Source organism: Felis catus, chromosome E1, assembly GCF_018350175.1.
Source record: "Felis catus isolate Fca126 chromosome E1, F.catus_Fca126_mat1.0, whole genome shotgun sequence".
Taxonomy (NCBI): domain Eukaryota; kingdom Metazoa; phylum Chordata; class Mammalia; order Carnivora; family Felidae; genus Felis; species Felis catus.
In genome coordinates, this window is record NC_058381.1 from 47,625,782 (window position 1) to 47,647,912 (window position 22,131).

Sequence of the window (22,131 nt, forward strand, 5' to 3'; positions counted from 1 at the left end):
CATAAACTATGTTATAAAGATGCTCCTAACAACACTCTATATAATAACAAAATCCAGAAAATAACCTAAATGCCAAATAATAAAGGAATGTTTAAGTAAATTATGGATTTCCAACCTGGGGGACTATTATATAGCTATGAAAAATGGTAAACAGGCTATGTACCAAATGGAAAGGTGCTTATAAAACAATTCACAATCGTCAAAGCATTTTATAGAAAGGTATGCACTTATGAGTTACCTTCCATAGAAGAAAGAGCAAACTCTACAGTGCTTAATTAAGGTGGAAAGTGAAATTCATGTCCTTGGGTCTATAGAATAGATTTTAGCAAAATGCAAATACATAGAATAAGTCTAAGATGAGTGTGAGGAAATTCAAACTTGTAGAAACATTTATCAGTTTTCAAGTTACGTTCTGAGAAGAGGCATAACACACATTAGAACTGATGGCTGGTCTTGGGGCGCCTGGGTGGCTCAGTCCGTTAAGCGGCCGACTTCAGCTCAGGTCACGATCTCACGGTCCGTGAGTTCGAGCCCCGCGTCGGGCTCTGGGCTGACTGCTCAGAGCCTGGAGCCTGTTTCAGATTCTGTGTCTCCCTCTCTCTCTGACCCTCCCCCGTTCGTGCTCTGTCTCAAAAATAAATAAACATTAAAAAAAAAATTAAAAAAAAAAAAAAAAGAACTGATGGCTGGTCTTTAACCAGTGCATACAGAGGGCAGCAAAGGTATCTTTGGAATGCTCTGGATGTGATCACTAGTGTGCTTAAGATGACACAAGGATTCTCAAGCGTTTCTCAGGAGCAGCAAACTGCCAGCATCTTGCACGTGGAATCGCTTAGAAGCAGGAAAGTTATTTTGAAAGCTAAAGGTTTAAAAAAAAAATCACAAAGGTCCAGATGTGGCTGTCCTTCAATATGCTCGAGAGAGAGGGAGTGGCCAGTCTCCCTTCTATAAATTGGAGGGGAACTGATGATCTCCAGGCTTTTGTGTCTGCCTTCTAAATTCCAGGTGTTTAGTTCATTTTGTAAGGTTGGTAACGTTGCTCCGTAATGTTGCTGTACCGAACAGCCACGTTCAGTAGGATTTGAAGCCATGTCGAGTTTCCTGGGCTACATCTTACCTTGAGTCCTCACTGCTGGGACCAGAGCCAGAGCATTAAGGCAGAGTACCAGACTGTTTCCAATCTTCCCAGTTTAATGTTTGGACTTGAATGGCATATCCCACTAGGTTGCATGTTATAGAAAAGGAATTTTTGAGAGCACGGACTATTAGAGGGCTGATAATTCAATGGAGAAAGTCAACATAACAAACTTGAAAACAGGGCTTTGCTTGGATCAACCACGTGGAGTTAAACACACACACACACACACACACACACACGTATGTACATGTACACACAGGTTGATTGCTGTTCCAAGGCCATCAAAGCTTCAGGTTTGAGAGGAACATTTTCATGGAGGGATATTTCAGAACAGGGCTTGGAGGAAGGATACATGATTTATCCTGAACTTGACAGGCCAAGGTACAATCGGAGGTTGGAGGCAAAAACTCCCAAAAGGAAACAGGGAATTTTAGACAACAGTGTGGGCATTTGGACGTCTAAGAGTAATACTCAAACAGGAAACACTGATTAAAAGCAGTACTGGTAAGCTGGTAAACTACAAACTATTTATTCACCAGTAAGCATCCAAATCCTTAGCAACCTTTCTAGTTTGGCCCCAGGAAGAAACAGCCAGGCTGGCTGTACCTGAGTTTGCTGGCACAAAGTGAAGTCTGCGTGTGTGGAAGAGAGAATTATAAGGCGGGGTGGGAGTGGCAATGGCGGAATGAGAGCTATAAAAGCAAGCATGTTTTAGCTCATCGGCTCAGTGTGACATGATTACGTGAAAGTTTTCGGTGTAGAAAGCCTCGTTATGGTGCAGTTATATGAAGCCTGTGGCCTGATGCAATTGGGACACGGACGTTGACATTAGCTTCAGGTATGGAGAGAGCATAGGCTGGGAGGTATGTAGCAAACGACTGACAAAGGGCAGTAAAGCATTTCTGTCTTCACTCTACCCACTCCCACTCCTACCTAGAACTAGGTCTCAGTGCCGACCATTGGCTCACTCCTTCTTCCTTGAAGCTTCTTTTCCGGCAACCCGCAAGTTCACAATCGCTAACATTCCCTTGAGAATGGCTGAGAAAGGGAAAGAAGGAAGCTACACTTGGAAAGAAGATTGCTTGGTAGTTTATTTACAATAGAATGTAAGAAAAAGGAAGTTATTAACAATAATAAATAACTGGGGGAAAAAAACCAACAACACAAAACAGCCATAAAATGACACAGAAGGATGGCACGTATGAGGGTCAAACCTTGCTTGCTCTGCTCGTAGTCTGTAACACTGTGCATTCCAAAACTTGGTCCTTCGGCAGTGGCAGTGGTATTTTGACTCAATATATGTCACTAATCCAGATCCCGGCTTGAAATGTCAACACTAAAAAATTACACTCGAAGCCACATGTAAGGGGCATAGAGATAACAACAACTCAAAGAACCTCTTCTTGGTGATGACACAGAAACTGAAGGGAAACTTGCAATTCGACAGACGTTTTCCATCTTAAGCAGAAACATCCAGAGGCTTATCCTAATGCACTTGTTAACAATGAAATTATAATAACGGCATCTGAAAAATTCTTAACATATTCACATTCTCTTATTGCACTAACTCCTAAAAAGCTTAAACACTTCTATTTCAAACGCAAACAGATTGTTTTGAAGGTAGAACACAGAAGAACCCAGTAGGTGTTGTCTCTGCATGCCAACACTGTGCTCTCGAGTAACACTTCAGTTTCAGCAAGAATGGAGAGTTTAAACGGTCTATTTATGATCAATTGCAGTTATTAAACAGACCTTTTTTTTTTCTTTTTAATTTCAAGAATTATGGCTCAGATGGCAGGTTGTCACCTAGCCTACTGAGTCAGATGATCAGAAAGGGACTAAAGCTATTTAGACAATTCTTCTCTATTGGATTATCTGAATACACATTCTATGTGACTAAATTATACTCTGGCCCTCGTAACAAGCAAAATTCCTATTGACGTAAGCCAGCCAGTGACCTTGTTGTTTCTGAGGCCACGCAGAGATGCTAAGGTAAGTAAAATTGGAAAACACACATAAAGACAGTAGTCTTGAAATTTTCACGGAAAAATGACTTCCTGAGAAGTGTCAGAATCTTCTCTCTTAGGTCACTGCTGGTGACAGTGTCATTTGCTTTTGGAGGTCTCGTGTTTTTTTAAGTGTCTGCGTTCATTCGACACCCACAACTGCACCCCTTAGAGATTTATTTTCACAACCCAAAACATGGGTATTAAATCCTCCCACATTAAAACCATTTCCCCCCCCACACAGATGCAAACCCAAAGCAGAAGGTTTATAACTTAGTTCACCAGCGAACTCTTTGTTTCTGTTATTACATTGGTAACTGAAAGACGTCACAGACTCCTTTGTTATGCTTTTCCTTTGCTTTGCTTTATTTCAGCCCAACTGTAGGAAAATGCGATGATCTTCAGAGCTCATCTCAGAGAAAGTCTGTGCAGTAAAAACACGGAGACCTTCTTATCCTGGGACAGCACAGCCAAAGCGACAATGCTGTTTTATAGCCAATGAGAAGCACAGGGGTATTTCACCATTTGAAATCCATCCAAAGCAACGATATTTATGGCCATTTTGATGGTCTCCACTAACGACAGAGATAAAGATGGGGTGAACATATGTGTTCTTCTATGGATTATTTATTTTAATTTGGCTACCCGAGACTTAAAACTGGTGGTGTCTGATTCACTATACTATATTTATATATATACAGGTATAATACAATTTCGGTGAACAAAGTTGAAGGTTTCCACATTGCAGACAGAGGCACTGAGTTAAGATTCTATGTTTCCCCAAACATGCTTAATAAATTCAAGTTTCGGCTTTGTTTTCTTCTAAGTTTCCATCATGCAAGCATTTAATTTCCATCCTTATAGGAATTATTAATGGTCTATATATACACGTTCATCGCAGGCTTGTATCGCACAAGAAACAGACTCATGTATGGAGAATATGAAAGGACAGGTGAAAAATCAAGATAGACAAAGTACTGAAGTCATTTATGCCTTGTGATGACCGGATTAAATATTCAAAGCAGCTAAGGGAATATTTGCACCCCCCACCCCCTTGTTTAAATGCACACAAACCACATGTAGACAGGAAAAACTGGAAAAACTGAACATACTTGGAGTGCACACACGTTTGCTGGCTAAAAAACCACACGATCATTGGCAGCTTTGAAACTGATGTCTGTGTTACTGAACTGGCTACAGGAGAAAGAAAACTCACAGAAAGAAATCAGAAATCCGCTTTCTAAAGCATATAGCATTGTTGACCTTGACAGCAGAAGCTGCTTTACAAAGAAAGAAAAATGGCAACGGTATTAATGGAAAAACTGGGTGCCAGATGTGTTAACAACCTGCACAAGATAAATCTGTTCTGTGCAAAAATAACGATCCCGCCCCATCCTGGCAAATTTCAGCTGGCAAATAATAAGCAAATACGTATACTATGTCAGTGTCTTCTGAGAGTAGAAGTTGGCACTCGAAAGCCACACATTCTCATTAAGTACTACTGTGTGGAGAGGGGACCACTGAGCAAGTCCAAGAGGTTTGAGAAGATTAAGTTTTCCCACAGGCAAAAATCATGCTACTATACCATGCAGAGAGAGGTCTTACTACATGTAGCGCCGTCATTCTCAGGGAAGAGACGCACTGTGGATCTAAGCTATTTGCAACTGGTTTCCTTTGAGTTCTGGGTTTATTTATTTATTAAGCTCAACGTCAACCTGTAGATAAAGAAATGATCTTGACAGTCTGACGTAGGACTTAGAATACTCGGTGCTGGGTTCGTGGGGCCAGCGCCTGCACCTTGGGAGAGTTGATCAATTGGAAAGACACTATGCAGCGTGCTGAGCGCTGAGAGAGAGAAGCAGGCAGGGTCCACTGGCTGAGAGGCTGTGTGGGAAGGAGAACGCGCTCCTTGGTTTCTGTTGTTTCCTTTGGAATCTGTGTTTTGGGAAGGTCCCTTTCCTGAGGTTGGAGGTTATGGTCAGGAAGGCTAGCTGGGGCCTCGGAGTCGCCCAACTACCTTGTCGTCTTCCTCTCTTGGAGGACAAAAATAAATTCTCGGTTCTGCTTGCCTTTCCTTCTGCGTTTAAAGGCAGTGAGGCGCGTCGATGGCAGAGTTTTCTCTTTAGAGCAAAGGAGAGTTCGCTTTCTGCCACTTGGGTTGAATGGTCTTGCTTCCTGTCAGCCTGGGTTCTGATCCTGCGTTACGGCTACTTGCAGAAAAGAAAGCTAGCCAGGGGGGCACCTTTTCTCATGCTTCCTGTATACTCTACAAACAGGAGTCATCAATTCTGCTCATCCTCCCCCCCCCCCCCCCGACAGCATTTACTCCACTTCGGCAGCATTCCCAATATTTGGATTTCAAGTAAGAGCAAGAGAAGGACAGTCTTTTTTAAGGTCCGGTGATGGGCCATCTGTTCCAGGGAAATCTGGATGCTCTGAAAAGTAAAACCTGGAGAGGGATGGGAGACAGTTCTCTTTTTCAGGGTTCCCAGACCAGACATCCTGACAGTGCTAAAGTCCAGTCAGCTTAGACTACCCCTGCGCTTTTTAGAATGGACAAAGAGTCAACGAATTCTACTCAATTAATTGCAAATACTGTGAATCTTAATGGATGACGGAAGGTGACAATTCAGGGTTTGTTGGTACCTGTAGAGAAAAAGGACGTTTGCCTCACCTGGGCCTCTTGGTTCCTAAACCAAGCCATCCCCAAATCAGTCAGTTACGGCCACACTCATCCATGCAATTCTGAAAGGTTTCTGAGGCCACAAGGGCACAAAGGGGGAAGTTATTAAAAGACAGAAACAAGTGGAATCTTTATTAAATTCTGCGAAAGGTATAAATAAGTTCTCATTAATTGCACTTGGAGCCTCTATAGGTTGATAATTAAAATTTTCAAAAAATTTAAAGAGTTAATTAGGCCCCAAATCCTGAGTCAGATTAATCAAAATAGGAATCTCAGTTAAGTACTAGTATTCAAGTCTTGGCGATAAACAGTTTGAAATCGAACAGTTAGGTATGTTATGCCTGAGAATATTTTTGAGAATTCAGGTTTGATGAGAGGAGACTGACTTCACTATTTTACCACCCCTGTAACAGTGGCATAAGGTTTTCATTTATTTACTCTTTAAGTCCACACCTACCTCATCAAATGCTCAATAACAAGGCTTCCTGCCTTCCTCCCGGCTTCCAGCTGTGGTTACAGAAGATTCCTTCTGTCCTTTGCAAGCCTTACTTTTTACATCTAGTATGATGCTGTGTGGCATACTTAGGGAATCGTATTATATGGGAAATTACTTAACCACATGCATACTCAGAGATCGAAAGAACATGGTTGAGTGACAAAGCAGTCTTTTTCTCTATCAGAAGATTCTTAAAAACAAACAAACAAACAACCCAACAACCCAAATGAAAATATAAAAACCCCTTGAAAGATTCATAGGAAGTTACTCTAATTTGGGCCGACATGGCTTATCTGAAAAGTGTATGCCAGGTAAATTCAGGGTGGCTTTTTTCTCAGGGTCTGGAAGCGTGAGAGTTTCTGGGGCTGACTTTTTCCGGGGTCGATCTTTGGGAACGGACAGAAATTCTGGTGCGTCTGTGGAGAGAGGTGTGGACGGAGCACTGGAAGGGGCACTGCGGACTGAGGAAGGCAGCAGGGGGATGCTCGAGATAGAAATCGCAGGAGGGAAAACGCCAATTTTCCTGTTGGTGGCTTCCTGAGTGGCTCGTTCAAATTCTCGGACTTCATCCATTGTCATGTCTTCAAAGGAAAAAAAAAAAAAAAGAAAAATGACCAGTCATTTAGAAGAGATGCAAATGGCTTTATCTCTACACCTGATTTTAAGGGAACTACGGGAACTGTACCATAAAGAGGTCTGTCCAGATTATAAACCAAAAGTAACACTGAAATGCTAAACCCTAAAACAATTTTTTTTTTTTTTTTTTACTAAGGCAAACCTCTGGGGAAAAAAAAATTCCTTTATGAATATCCATCCAAGATTTTCCAAAGCATTCTTCAGTGAGTAGTTTAAATGTTCTGAATTAGAACTGATCAGCAGAGTACAGAACCAGACTGTGTGTGTGTGTGTGTGTGTGTGTGTGTGTGTGTGTGTGTGTGTGCATGCGTGGTGGGTATGGTATGATATATGGAGCTATTATTAGACCTATCTTTTCTATAAAGGGAAGGCAGTTAAAGCCATCAATGGCCCAGGAATGACACATATTATTACCTACTTTAGGTCATGCAAGTATACCTTTATAGGGTAAAACAGGCAAATCATCAGAGTTTCTTCTTATTCAATAAATGTATTTTTTTGTATTCTGGGGGTTACTGGTTTCCTGACTGTGAACCCATCCTGACTATGTATCCATCCTGTATTTTAATTAATTCAGCTTAAAAAAACAGGTAAGATAATGACAACAACAAACGCTGCTAATTATCCCAAAGCCAAGAAAAATAAAGCCATTTTTCAAGGAAACATAAAAGAAAAAAAAGCATTCAAGAAATAAACTCAGTGATGCCCCGTGTAAGAGGAATTGCCAGATGATGGAGATTTTCTAAACACCTGAGATGTTTTTATTTAAGTGAGAAAGTAAAAAAAAATGTATCTATTTTAAATGTAAATCTTTCCCTAATCTATTTGTTTCTCAAACAGATTTTATTTTTAAGTAATGTCTATGCCCAACGTGGGGCTTGAACTCACAACCCTGAGATCAAGACTTGCTCGCTCTACCAGCTGAGCCAGCCAGGACCCCACCCCGCCCTGCCGCTCCGGCCATATATTTAATGTATTACATACACTTGCTACCATTTAGACCTAATATGAAAATCATTGTGCTACAACACAGTGATGACTCCTCTATCACGGCCTTTTTTTTTTTTTTTAATAGTTTGAGATCTCTACTTTTCAAAACTCTACAACTATTACCATCATCACTATTGTTACGGTTCTTATTAATTACTCTCTGGCTATCCCTGGTCCCCTTTGCCATTTTTCCTTACTGGGAACAGAGAAAATGGGTAACTGGGCTTATTAGAAAAAGCACTGAGTGAAAGTCTAAGGGCTTGTCCTTGAATAAAAGGTGAAAGCTATTGCCCATGGATTTTCCACGTGTATTTTAACTTCCCACAGACCCATTTTTCATTCTTGTCCTCTCCCATGCACCGAGTGGTAGAACCATGAGGTGACAGTGCATCAGCTAGCAAGGCGCAATACATCCACTTTGGAAATATTAATTATGGGATGAATATTCATAACATGGTATTAATCATTAGGAGATATATATGCATATATGAGGTCATATCGTAACATGAGCAGACCAGAAATGTTTCTTTGGGTGTTGAGTTTGATAAGTTCCTTATAGATTTTGGATACTAACCCTTTATCTGATATGTCATTTGCAAATATGTTCTCCCATTCTGTCGGTTGCCTTTTAGTTTTGCTGATTGTTTCCTTCGCTGTGCAGAAGCTTTTTATTTTGAAACCAGAAATATTTCTTAAAAAACTAAACCCATAAGAGGATTTCTTGGGAGCAATTGTTAAAAGATTCTGAAAGGGGAACTTTATAAAGTAAATACAAAATTACGATCGTATCGATATCGTAGAAAATTTAGACTATAACAAGAAAAATTGTACCTATAAATTTACCACTTAAAAAATACTAAGACTATTAAACAAGCTAAGAAATGAGATTAAGTTTTTAAAAAAGAAGGATTTACTCCAAAATATAATTGAGACTCCCAGAAAAATTTTAGTCAATGGAGTATGTTCCTGCTATCATAAATAAATGTCATCTTGGAAAATTAGACTTTCTAGTGGCTAGTATAATGCTCTACTCCACACATCCAGCAGGGGGCAGAGAGCATCCAAAATACAGAATTGGGTTTTTACATTCCCAGAGTCTCTTAGAAGTTCCCTTCCTTGAAGGCACTGAAACTGCTCAATGGAAAAGAAGACTGTTATTTTCTTATTGCCGTGTTCATGGATGCTAATTTTGCATAATTTCAACCTACCACGTCCTGTCTTAGGTTGAGGATTTAAACTTTACTGAGCACGCATGCAGTTTTTGTTTGTGACGGACAGCGGCCTCTTGATGTCAACTGTTTTTCATTATGATAGAGAAGAAAGACAATGGAAAAATAAATGGTCCCCAATTTGATGGAATTCCAAAGCATAAGGGAAATGTCGTCAGCACTCAAAATAACTGCTTTGTATAACTTCCGAGGAGATAGGCATCTCTTATGCTGAAGTCATGGGAACCACAGTGAATCTCAGCCAGAGAACACATGGGGCTTCCCCATGGGAGAACCATTCTAGGTACCACTGTCTACATACATAGTCAACGGACTTTCTAATGGTAATCATCACAGCAAAACAGAAAGAAAACCAAACAAACAGCCGTAAGCTATAAACCATAAGAGCCTGGAATGAGAAAAGCGCTTCGCTTAGTATCCCTGGGAATGTGGCATTTCTCCCCCTTTCCCCTGGCTTCCTTTGTCTGGTCACACTTCCAGCAAAGCAGCTTTCAGAGCGCGGCTGAGCGAGCCCTAGCATCTAAGATTCCAAAAGGAAAGGGAATAGAAAATGATGCATATTCAAGGACAGTGTCTTTAATGAGCATTTCCAACGTGAGCACAGGGACAGAGGAAAGGGGGAGGTCCTGCTGGGACTGGCCTGTGCATAGAGAGGAACATCCCAGTTAAGTCTACCCAACAGCTTTCCGCAAATCCAATCACTGCGTGCAACATGGGGAGGAAAGGTCAGGGCCATTTCGGCCTCAAGGACAGCCACACACACCCGACAGGAACAAACGAGCCTTGCGGGGCACATACCAAACACATGCTCTAAAAACTGCACTAAGAATTTCCAAAGTGCAACCAAAAGATCTTCACAATTCCGAAGCGCCCATTTACAACAATGGCCGTTGCTCAACTTTCCACAACTAGGTTACCAGTTTCTTAAAAATCTAGTATGTTCTGTCCTGGGGCATGGGCCAGCTGACAGGCAGGCTCAAGCCGATACCCAGAGAGATCATGGCTCTGGCCAAAAACACATACAAACAACTTGATGATTACATTTTCTTCGTTATCTGTATCTCCCCTTCATTCGCACCAAATGATTGGGAGGGAACGATATTCAAAACGCTGACATACACCATGCAGTCAGCTCTCAATGTCCAATGTGCCACTAAATAACCTGTGGCTCTCTGAGTCTCATTTTAAGTCCCAGGCTGGACGTGCTACATGGCCCAGCACGTTCCCAGCTCACCACACCTTCACCGCTCAGCCAGTGCGTGCACAGATTGCACCCCATCTTGAGATGAACCCAAGTAAAAAGGAACTGATTGGCTAGAATAGAACAGCTATAAAGAGCCATAGAAAGCATTTCAAAGGAAATGTAAAGAAATCTCAAATACCAGATGAGTCACAAGCTGTCCCTTGAACGAATAACTTGAATGCTAACTACATTCTTAAGAGTTACGGTCACGACGTTCTAGTTTTCCTAGGACTTCTGTTTTCACCCCTGTCTTCCTTCGTGGTGCAGGCCATTCACCAGCCACAAATGTTTCCGCCCTCCACGTTCTTGGGTTGTAGGAATGGAACCACCCCCAAATCAAGCGGCTTTTTGAAGGAGCGAAAAGTCGAGAGGGGGGTGACACTGTCCAGTTTAGACCCAGCTCAGGTTCCTCACCAACAGCCTCTGGGCGACGATGACATGTTTTTGTGGCAGGCCGAGAACTGAACGTTTGCAGTATTTCATATATCAGTTTATGTGGACGTTTGGTAAAGGGTGGGCAACATGTTTTAAAAATTCTACATACACTTGTTTGGGCATGGCTCTCTATGTCATCCACAGTGGAGGAATGCTGATTGCAAACTTTTATGTTGGTTTGTTCATGCATGTTTTTCTCGTATTCCCGAACATCATCCATTGTCATATCTGAAAAAAGGTCAAGACGTTGGCAACTACTGTTATTAAACGCAGACTTTCAAGGGGGAGACTTTAGGGAAAGAGGATAGCGGAAGCCAAAGAGAGGTTTAAAAAGCAGGGGATTCGCTAACTTTATGAAGAGGATGTCATAAAGTTAGCTACACCAGCCAAACGGGGGGTGAGTGCAAGGAACTGAAGTTGAAATAGTCTTAGAACAGAGAAGAGTGGAAATTATTTAGGGGTGAATCTTGTAACGTGAGCTAGATGGGTAGAAAGTATTAGCACGTGGGCAGAGCCATAGCCTGAGATCTCCTAAAGCGATCGTTAGAAGATCCCTTCGGGAACGGGGTCAGGTTTGTTTGGTTTAATACTTACCTTTCATACACCCTTCAAAACAGATTTGGAGATTTTTTTTTAAGTCAACGCATTCGACCATAGAAAGGACACTTTCATTGCTAGTGCAGGAGACATGACATAGAAGGCAGACAAACGATGTTTACTGGTACAAGGGATATTGGGCGCAGTGCTCACACATGGATGTATTTCTGCACAGAATTCATAGTGTTGGAGAGTGCGGGTCTACATCGAACTTCAAGTCTAGTCTAACAGCTTGGAGATGGCTGGCATTACTTCCACCTACACTGATCTATAAATAAAATGGCACATGACATTATGCTTTTGGGTCTGAGTCTGTAGTTTTTCAGCATTTCAGGATAACGATCTCCTACTAATCTAGTGGTTCCCAGCAGGGGACAACTTTGTGACAGTTTCGGTTGTCACACCTGGGGTGGTTGGTGCTACCGGCATCTAGGGGGTGGAGGCCAGTGACGCCACCGAATATCCTACCCATGCACAGCACTCTCCCCTTCTCAACAGGTTAGTGTCTGGGCCAAAATGTCAATGGTGGTGAAGGCTGAGGAACCCCCGTCTAAATCCAACTGACAAAAAGCTGAAACAAAGAACCCATTCATCTTCAGTGTGTGAAATGCGTAAAAATAACAATTATTCTCACTTTCAAGATGGCTGCTGTTTTACCCTCAACTCCCCACCCCGCTCTTTGGTTATTTTACACCACGCTACCAGCCATCTTCCCAGACACAGGCATTCCTCTGTTGCTCTCATGGCAGAATTTAACTTCATGCCCCTCTACAACGAAGGTATGCTGCATAACTGGTTATGCGACCACCCCGATCACGAATTAGCTTGGTGGGGATTCAGAGAGGGTATTCACAGCTGGAATTTTTCCCTAAGTATTTGCTGCATCATGTGGTTTGCTGTCTTTTTATATCAATCCATGTATGTCATGTGAGCTTCTCTTCATCTCCACGGGGTACACTTGCCAGAGCCCTGTGATTCAATTCAGTGTGGTCTGGGGCCAAGATGGAGGGCGGCTCTAAATCCGAACCTGGGCTGTTTTATTTAGCCGATGACCCCCCTCCCGCCCACCCCAAAACCATCAATCAAAAATACTGTCCATAAGCAATGTAAGTATCGAGGATGCTAAGCAGCAGTCTGGCCAGGCAAAGAGCATGCTTTTCTTTTAGAAAATCGAGGTAACTGGAAAGCAATAAAGAGACGCTGCTTTGTAATTAGAACAAACGTTATCTTAATCAACAATATTCTTTCAATACAATCAACTTTAACCTCAAAGGCTAGTTATCCACATTTCTTAAACACAAATACACCTGGAATGAATACTGAGGTCATTTTTAAGCTAAAACTTTGGGGACGTTTCTCTATATATGTGTTCATTAGACATTTCCCTCCCTCCCCTCCCTTCCCAGACACTGGCATGACAGTATTTTGGCAAACAAAAACAAAGGCATTGTAGTTTTTTTGTTCTAGTGAATCCCAACAGAAATCGTTCTTTATCTTTAATTAGCTCAACGTGAGGAGAAGGGTTTAACTGTGTAACCGTGTGCTTTCAGAGATATTTCAGTTTTGTAGATGTGAAGAAGGATTTAACAACAAAGGTATTCATTACTGCCTTGTTCGTAATAGTGAGAAATGGAAAACAACCCAGGGGACTGATAGTAATATGCAACCATTCAAAAGTGATGTAGAAGAAAATTAACACTATAGAGAAATGTTCTCGGTATATTGTCAAAAATTGGAGGTGAAAACACTGTATGTATTATATGAAATCATTTTTGTCAGAAAAGCATTACATACATTTTAAAAAGACTAAAAGGATACATTTCAAAATATTAACAGTGATTGTTTTGAGGAGTTGGAATTATAGGTAATTTTCATTTTCTTCCTTTTGTTTATTATTTCCGACATCAAATCTGCTGTACTTGTGTAAGAACAAAAACGAAGAACATTATTTAAAATCTATTGTTTGGGGTCAAATACCATCAGTTTGGGATTGGTAAGGAGAAAATACAGTTTTCTAGGGGCACCTGGGTAGCTCAGTAGCTTGAGTCTAACTTTGGCTCAGGTCATGATGTCGGGGTTCGTGGGTTCAAGCCCCACTTCGGGCTCTGTGCTGACAGCTCAGAGCCTGGAGCCTGCTTCAGATTCTGAGACTCCCTCTCTCCCTGCCCCTCCTTTGCTCATGCTCTCTCTCTCTCTCTCTCTCTCTCTCTCTCGCTCCCCAAAATAAATAATAAATATTTAAAAATAAAAAAGAAAATATAGTTTTCTAGAATTTCTGCTCATTCTAGAAACATGGTGCCTTTTAAACAAATTTTTTTTTAAAGTTTACCTATTTATTTATTTTGAGAGACAGCACAAGCAGGGTAGGGCAGAGAGATGGGGAACAGAAAGAATCCCAAGGAGGCTCCACGCTGTCAGCACAGAGCCCAATGTGGGCCTCGAACTCAACAACCGTGAGATTGTGACCTGAGCTGAAATCAAGAGTCAGATGCTCAACCGCTGAACCGACTGAGCCATCCAGGCGCCCCACCTTTTTTGTTTTGTTTTGTTTTAAACGAAGAGTTACAAAACAAAGTTCCAGGAAATTTCACCTAGAAGAAGAAAATCTCCCAATTAGACCACATAAGACTCCTGAGTTCTCCCCATGTACCATACATACATGCTTATGGATATGATGTAAATATTTTGAATATTCCTTAGTAATTTATGGAGAGCCTAATCAAGTGAAAATATTCCTGTTTAGTTTATCTGGTGAAATGCATTATGTGTTGCTTCTGCAAAGTATATTACCTCAAAATCTATATATGAATCAATTTTTTAGTGAATTCGATTGCACTGCCCAACGACAGATTATACTTTCAGAGATGATTCATCTTCATTACGGATTGATTTTCAATGATCAGAGAATGACTTCTAACAGTTTAGGTTCAAACCTTTTTATTTCCAGTTCATGTGTACTAAGACACTCTAAAAGGAAACTTATGTTAATTGTTTTGTAAATAGACCGATAAGTAATCACCCCTCAATATACAGATTTGGAAGGTCGTAAGTTACTTTTCATAAATAACGTTTCTTAGATAAAAGGTTTTTAAATAAGTAACCCTGGGCTAGTTCCTTGATTTAAGAGTATGTTGTAACTAGTATGATGTTTCTGTTGGTAAGAAAGGTACATCATAGTATCTTTGACATTAGGCTGTTGGAAGTTTTATGTGTGTGTGTGTGTGTGTGTGTGTGTGTGTGTGTGTGTGTGTGTATAACACTGATATGATCTGCTCTGGGAAGTATGCTGGAGGTATAAATGCCCTCATTACACTTCAGTGGCACAAGACTTCCTCTCTTTGCCCTCTTGCGAGGCCGTTTCTTTCCTTCTCTTTCTTACCCTCCTTCGGATGAGGGGAGAGCTGGTCCTGTCTCCTACTCCAGCCACGTGGAGGTCACACTGAATGTGGCCCAAATAGAACCTTCCCCCCTGCCAGATGACTGGGCTGAGATGGGAACCTTCTGCTTTTATTACCAGTCCGCTTTGTCCAAGAGGCTCTGGATCCAGGGAATTTGTTAATTGAGGAATCTGCTTTGATTTCTTCAGCTGTGAACTAAAGGCTTTCATTTAAAAACAAAATATAGGGGGTGTCTGGGTGGCTCAGTTGGTTGAGTGTCCCACTTTGGCTCAGGTCATCATCTCATGGTTTGTGGGTTCAAGACCCTTTTTGGGCTCTCTGTTGTCCGCACAGAGAGCCTGCTTTGGATCCCGTGTTCCCCTCTTTCACCCCTCCCCTGCAGCATGCACATGTGCTCTCTCTCTCTCTCTCAAAAAAAAAAAAAATATATATATATATGTTATATATGGGGGTGCCTGGATGGCTCAGTCAGTTAAATGTCAGATTCTTGACTTCGGCTCAGGTCATGATCTCATAGTTTGGGAGACTAAGTCCCGCTTTGGGTTCCTTGCTGACCTCAAGGAGCCTGCTTGGGATTCCGCGCCACCCCCCCCCCCGCCCCTCCCTCACTCACATATGCACTCTCCCTCTCAAAATAAACATTAAAAAAAAATACTAAGAAGTGACATTAAAAAAATATATAATATATATACACCTCCACTCTATGAATGTTGGTCTGCTTCAACCATTTTCTGCTTTTTAATAAAATATGGATTTCAGTGACTGTTTATGAAATCACTCAAGTAATACATGAATTGTGTTCCATAGAAATAATTCAAATAGTACCGATTTATATTGAGAAAAGAATTTAATTCCTTGTAACCTCTCCCACTAATCCTATTTTTTCTGAATATTACTACTGTTAAGAGTTTGAGGTACAGGCTTTTCTTTTCTATGAATTCTTTCTATGAATTCACATGTATATTACTACACATACATATAGTCTCACTTATTTCTACATTTATGGAAGCATACTATATAGTACCCTATGCCATACATTCTACACATACTGTTCTTTTTCTTTTTAAATTTTTATTTATTTATTTATTTATTTATTTATTCATTCATTCATTCATTCATTCATTCATTTATTCATTTATTTAGAGGGAGAGGGTACAAATGAGCGAGAGGCAGAGGGAGAGAGGGAGAGAGGGAGAGAGAGAGAGAGAGAGAGAGAGAGAGAGAGAGAGAGAAAGCTCACCCAAAGTGGGGCTCAAGCTCATGAACCTGGAGATCATGACCTGAGTGGAAATCAAGAGCCGGATGCTTAACCAACTGAGCCAACCCAGGCACCCCATTTTCATTTTTTAATGCATTTTTTAAAAGTTTTAAGGGCACCTGGGTGGCTCAGTTGGTTAAGGGTCTGACTTTGGCTCAGGTCATGATCTCACAGTTCGTGAGTTCCAGCTGCAAGTCGGGCTCTGTGCTGACAGCTCAGAGCCTGGAGCCTGCTTCGGATTCTGGGTCTCCCTTGCTCTCTCCCCCTCCCCTGCTCACGCTCTATGTCTCAAAAATGAATAAATGTAAAAAAAAATTAAACAAAATAAAGTTTTATTTATTTAAGTAATCTCTACATTCAACATGGGGCTTGAACTCATGACCCGGAGATCGAGAGTCACATACTTTACCAATGGAGTCAGCCAGGCACCCCTATACATATTGATCTGATTTGCTTTTTCCACGAATGGAAAATATACATATTTCCATAGTGGTATATATAGAACTAGCTTATTCTTTTTAACTGTCACAAACAATATTCACAGTATGGGTGTATAGTAATTTATTTGCTCATATTCCTATTAATAAAATAAACACTTAAACTGAGACTAATTTCTAGCTTTTATAAACAACACTATACTGAATAGCTTCTTTGTACCCACATTCAAGGGCACATGTATAAATAAACAAATTTCTATAATAAATTTCTAAAAGTGGAATTGCTGGGTCATGGGTTTTTGTACTTAATCATTTTTATAGAAACTGTTTATTTGTTCCCCCACTTTATCCAAAACAGAATATTTTCAAGATCTTAATTTTTTTGCTATCAGATGAACAAATGTCATATTTTGTTTTCATTGTATTTCTTGTGATTAGTATCAAAGTTATTGGTCATTTGTGCTTTTTTCTATGGTGTACCTATTAATGTTCTTTACCTTTTTTTTCTACTGAGTTGCTGGATTCTTTATTTACAGGACCTCTTTATACATTATAGATATTCTCTGTTGGCTACCCTATACTACAAATATCTTCCCCTCGTCTTTCAACTTTGTTTATGGTGGCAATTTTTTTTCAATCGCTTTATTTTTTAAAGGAGGCAGGCTGACTTCACCGTTTGTGGAGGTAAGATCATATATTTGAAAGGACAGAAGTCAGCTGAACATACAGAGAAGTTACAAATGCCATGGGACAAAACGTCTGCAATCAAAAATTTTCCTTCATTGTATTGCACACCTACAGCAGCTAAAATTTTAATGGAGTTATATACTTTATTTTATTTTATTTAAAAAAAAATTTTTTTAACGTTTATTTATTTTTGAGACAGAGAGAGACAGAGCATGAATGGGCGAGGGTCAGAGAGAGGGAGACACAGAATCCAAAACAGGCTCCAGGCTCTGAGCTGTCAGCACAGAGCCCGATGCGGGGCTCGAACTCACGGACCGCGAGATCATGACCTGAGCCGAAGTTGGACACTTAACCGACCGAACCACCCAGGCGCCCCTGGAGTTATATACTTTAATTCAATGACCTCTCTAGTAGTACATGTTTTATTTCCTTCTACAAACATTTTCTCTCTACTTCTAAGATCTTCAGCCTAAACAGAAGCAATTTTTTCTTAATACTAGGTCAAAATGGAAGTGTTAAACAAGTGGTTGGGTTAGGGGCGGAGGGAGGCTCCAGCAACCATGAATGAAATTTGATACTCCTCAGCTCTAGCAAAGTAGCAATTATCCTTTGGCGTGGGGGGGGGGGGGGGGCGGGGCGGAAGGGAAAGAGAGAATGAGGTAGGGGCAGAGAAAGAAGAGAGAGAATCCCAAAGCAGTCTCCGCACTTTCAGCACAGAGCCTGATGCGGGGCTTGAACTCATGAACCACGAGATCATGACCTGAGCTGAAATCAAGAGTAGGACGCTCAACCAACTGAGCCATCCAGGTGCCTCCTGCCTTTAAAACTCTTTACAATGAGGGGCGCCTGGGTGGCTCAGTTGGTTGAATGTCCAACTTTGGCTTAGATCACGATCTTGTGATCTGTGAATTCAAGCCCTGTGTCGGGCTCTGTGCTGACAGCTCAGAAGCTAGATCTTGCTTCGGATTCTGTGTCTCCCTCTCTTTCTGCCCCTCCCCCACTCACACTTTGTCTCTGAAAAATGAATAAACCTCAAAAAAAATTAAAAGAAAAATAAAGCTCTTTACGGTGATTATAAATTCAATACAAGCTTGTTATAAATAGCTTAGGGGTGGGCTCCACTTTTTTTGTAGTGAAAGTAGCCAATCCTCAAGTCTTGGTCAATTACCCTTTCCATGTAATTCAGACCCCTAAGATCTAGAACTGTAATACACGGTTATGATTTTTTTTATAGTTCTGAATTTGGGGAGGTAGAAGAGAGTCGCAGATCCCTTTGAAAATCTGATGAGAAGCTAGGAGTTCTCTCCCCAGAAAAATGAACACAGGCACACACACATAAAACATTGTGTAATAGCCACGGCACTGAAATTCATACTTCAGGAAACTGGAGGCCATGGGAAAATACCGGCTTGGTGAGTTCAACCAGCTAATGCTAGTCTAGTCTCTCAGTAGGCTTCCTTCTCCACCTTGGGCTAGCTCCATTCATTTTTAGGCCTGCTCTAGGGACTGGAGAATAATTTCTAAGTCACTTTCATGAGGGACTTTCATCTATACTAGCAAGACTATGCCACCCTCCCCACCCCACCCCCCACCCAGTCTCATACTTTTTTTGGAAGGGTGACGATTTCAAAGACGTTCATGAAGTTCCATTCAATCATAGCCTCTCTTTGGCAATCCTCTTTGTGCCTCTCTCAAAATACTGCCAGATTTGTGAACCTTTTGTGGACATGGTTACACTTCACAATGAACATGAGCAGAATAAAATTTGTTTAGGGAAATAGTTATGAGGCAGCCACGTGCTCAGACTCAGAAAAGATACAAAATTAATCCTTGGGTAAGAGAAGATCAACTACCATGTACAATGTCCTTCCCACCGACCCCCCTACCCCCTTCTTTCTTCTTAATTAAGCACTGGAGGTGGTTAGCTTAATTAGAGAGAAAGACATTCAGGGGTGCCACTGCCTATGGTGTAGAGTTTGTGTTCGGTACAAACACATCGCCCGGGAGGCCAATGGGACTAAAATTCAGCCCTAAGCTGAGATCACCTGCTGAACCGGCCCAGAAGGATGTCTTTTTCCAATTCTCACAAGGCACCGAAGCCTACCAGTTGGCCCGGAAGACATCCACCATTCTCTAATCTGTTTGGACTGAATTAATTAAGCTGTACTTGCAATCTAATCTGATTTAAAGTTGTTCTTAAACTTTAGCAAGTATCTGAATCATCTGGAGGGCTTGTTAAACCACGGATTGCTGGGCTATTCCCCCAGAGTATTTTATTCCACAGGAGCCCAGAATTTGAATTTCTAACAAGTACCTGAGGTGGGGGCTGATGTTGGCCTGGGGACCTCACTTTGCACCAATGCTACAAACCATAGGCAAGGGTTTTTTAATTGTAACTTTATTATTATTTATTATTATTTGTTTTTTACTTTGGACCTTTTCTGTGTCTACTAATGAGAGCCTCACTGAGCCTACTGGGACCAAAGAAAAATAAGTAATTTCAGGTAGCCCAAACTGAAGGGCCATCCTCATGGACAGTGACACCCCATTTCCCCGAAAGGCCCACAGTCCCTGGGATCACCTTGAATAAGGGACTGAGAAGGCACTCTGTGGGCAGGGCTATTATGACTGAGCCGTCTGTAGCTGTGTAAGGAAGGAGCCACAGTTTTCCTGGCAAGCAGTTGGGGGGGAGGGGGGCAAGAATGCCAGTAATTTACATGAAATTGATGGGGTGGCTCCTAGACCCCTTGCCTAGTGAAAAGGCTGCCTGTTTTGGTTGGAGCTAAGACTGTGTATACAGGGGGTGGAGACCTTCTCTGCAGAGTACATGGCTTCCCCATGGTCTACATCCACTAAACCACACACTGCTTTTCTGCACTCAGATACAGAAAGGCTTTTTGTCAATAGACTCCTTGAGTTCTTAATAGGTCCACCTAACCCATCCTGAGTAAATAGGTAGGCATTCTCCCTCTGAAAGCTCTCCAGGACTGGAGGCCTCTATTTTCCTTTGATGCATTAGTCTAGCTTTGGGCCCCCTGGAATGGTCTGAGATTTTTTTTTTTTTTTTTTTTTGGACTAAAAGACTTTAAGTCTCTTCCTCGCTCTGGCATGCCTGAGACAGAAAAGAATCAGCCCCCATTTTTTTGTACCCCAGCCGTTCCGTATTGGATGCCCACCCACATTTTTTTTTCTTATATCCTGCCTCTACTCAAACCCTCTTTTCTGATCAACAGGCTTGAAGTGTTTTGTCCTCTTAATCAGGAACCAGCTACCCTTTCTGATGTTGCCTTTTCTGAAAAGACCTCTATGGCATTCTGGTACTGGAAGGAAATCTATCAAAGTGCCCTCCCTGTCTCTTGGTCTTCAAAGTGTCAGATTCTTGGCCCTTCAGGTCCCCATTCACTTGCCAATTATTCTTTGAATATCCGTTTGATATTCTCTTAGTGTTGGTGGCAAGGACACCACGAGCTTAGAGAAGTCCAAGTTCAGAGAGAGCAGCAAGTCTTCAGGATTTTTTGCGTCTACGCGCCCTCTCTAAGAAGCTGAGAAAAGCTCTGGGTGTGTGTGTATGGGGGGGGGGGAGCAGAAACATTTGTTTCATGATCAGGGTAAGTAATCACAGGAGGCTCTCCCTCTACCTGCCTTGGGGAGACATCATGAAAATCATGACAATGTGACAAGCCAACATCTGCTACATGTAAGCAGGGTCCTGGGGGTGTGCGGTAAGAACGAACAAATGATGATCTTTCAAAAGAATCTCTTCCAGAGGTCTGCCTTTGGACAAACCCAGGAAGATGCACTTGGCTCTCCAGAAGATGCAGATCTGGGAAAAATGCACACACACACGCGCACATACACACACAGACCAAGCCCTCCAGAACTAGGTCTTTTGAAATGTGGCTCGAGGCAGCTAATGACATTAATGACAATCATTTTCTTTGCCTGATTAGTCCAATGTATCTTTTCATTGTGGATTTGATATCTTCTGCTAAGAAGAGGGAGGGATTGGTGGAACAATGACAGACAAGCACTAAAATGCAATGTAGGTTACACTGAGGACAAATTCAATTGACTTAGGAAGAGGCCAAGGAGGACAGCATTTCATTGGCTAATCAGATCTAACCCAAGTCACCAATTGGGTGTGTTCATTTCTATTTATAGTCAAGGACAAGAGCCTCTGATGACTGATTCTGGGAATGTAGAAGATTCATGTGGATGAAATGATAGTGCTGCGAATCTGGAAAGGGTGGTCCATCCATCACAGGATGAAGCAAACCTTATTTTCTTTTAGTGGAAATGTGCAGAACTTGTTTAACTCCTCCCAAATCATGAAAAAAAAAAAAAGAAAGAAAGAAAGAAAGAAAGAAAGAAAGAAAGAAAGAAAGAAAGAAAGAAAGAAAAAGAAAAAAGCCACAACAGTCTTAGTTAGGATGAAGGGGCACCTATGGATCCTTGCAGAATCCTTAGGTTTTTAGTGAGAGAGTATTGCAAAGTGTCCTGTGAATCCAAGGATTCACTTTCACTTGATATGATGCTTCAGACAGTTTTGATCTTGAATCGAAGTCTGGGATAAATCAGGATGGGTTTAAAACCCATCCAACAGAAGTACAGAGCCCTTGTGTTCTCAAGTATGCCAGCAGCAAAGGTACGGAGGTCCTACTTATTAGTCAATAACTAAGTACAGTTGACCCTTGAACAATTAGGGCGTTAGGGGCGCCAACACACACACTCTCTCCTGTGGAATCGAAAATCCACGCGTAACTTTTGACTCCCTCCAATAGCCTACGACTGACTGGAAGCCTTACTGATAACATAAACAGCTGACGAACACATGCTTGTATGTTCCGTGTAATCAATTCTGTATTCTTACCATCAAGTAAGCTAGAGAAAAGAAGATG

General features: G+C 41.5%; 1 protein-coding gene across 9 annotated transcripts in view; it reads right to left on the reverse strand.

The window, feature by feature from the left end:
- Positions 1-2,211: 2,211 nt before the first annotated feature.
- The window catches only part of PITPNC1 (phosphatidylinositol transfer protein cytoplasmic 1), a 275,970-nt gene continuing 256,050 nt past the window's right edge, over positions 2,212-22,131 (reverse strand). For 8 of the 9 annotated variants that reach the window (XM_045044220.1, XM_045044223.1, XM_019818130.3 and 5 more), the window contains one exon: positions 2,212-6,904. In XM_045044220.1, coding sequence (XP_044900155.1) covers positions 6,588-6,904 — 317 coding nt within the window. In that variant the 3' untranslated portion in view covers positions 2,212-6,587. Of the gene's footprint in view, positions 6,905-10,965; positions 11,085-22,131 lie in introns of all 9 variants that reach the window. The other variant, XM_045044222.1, reaches the window with a different exon arrangement.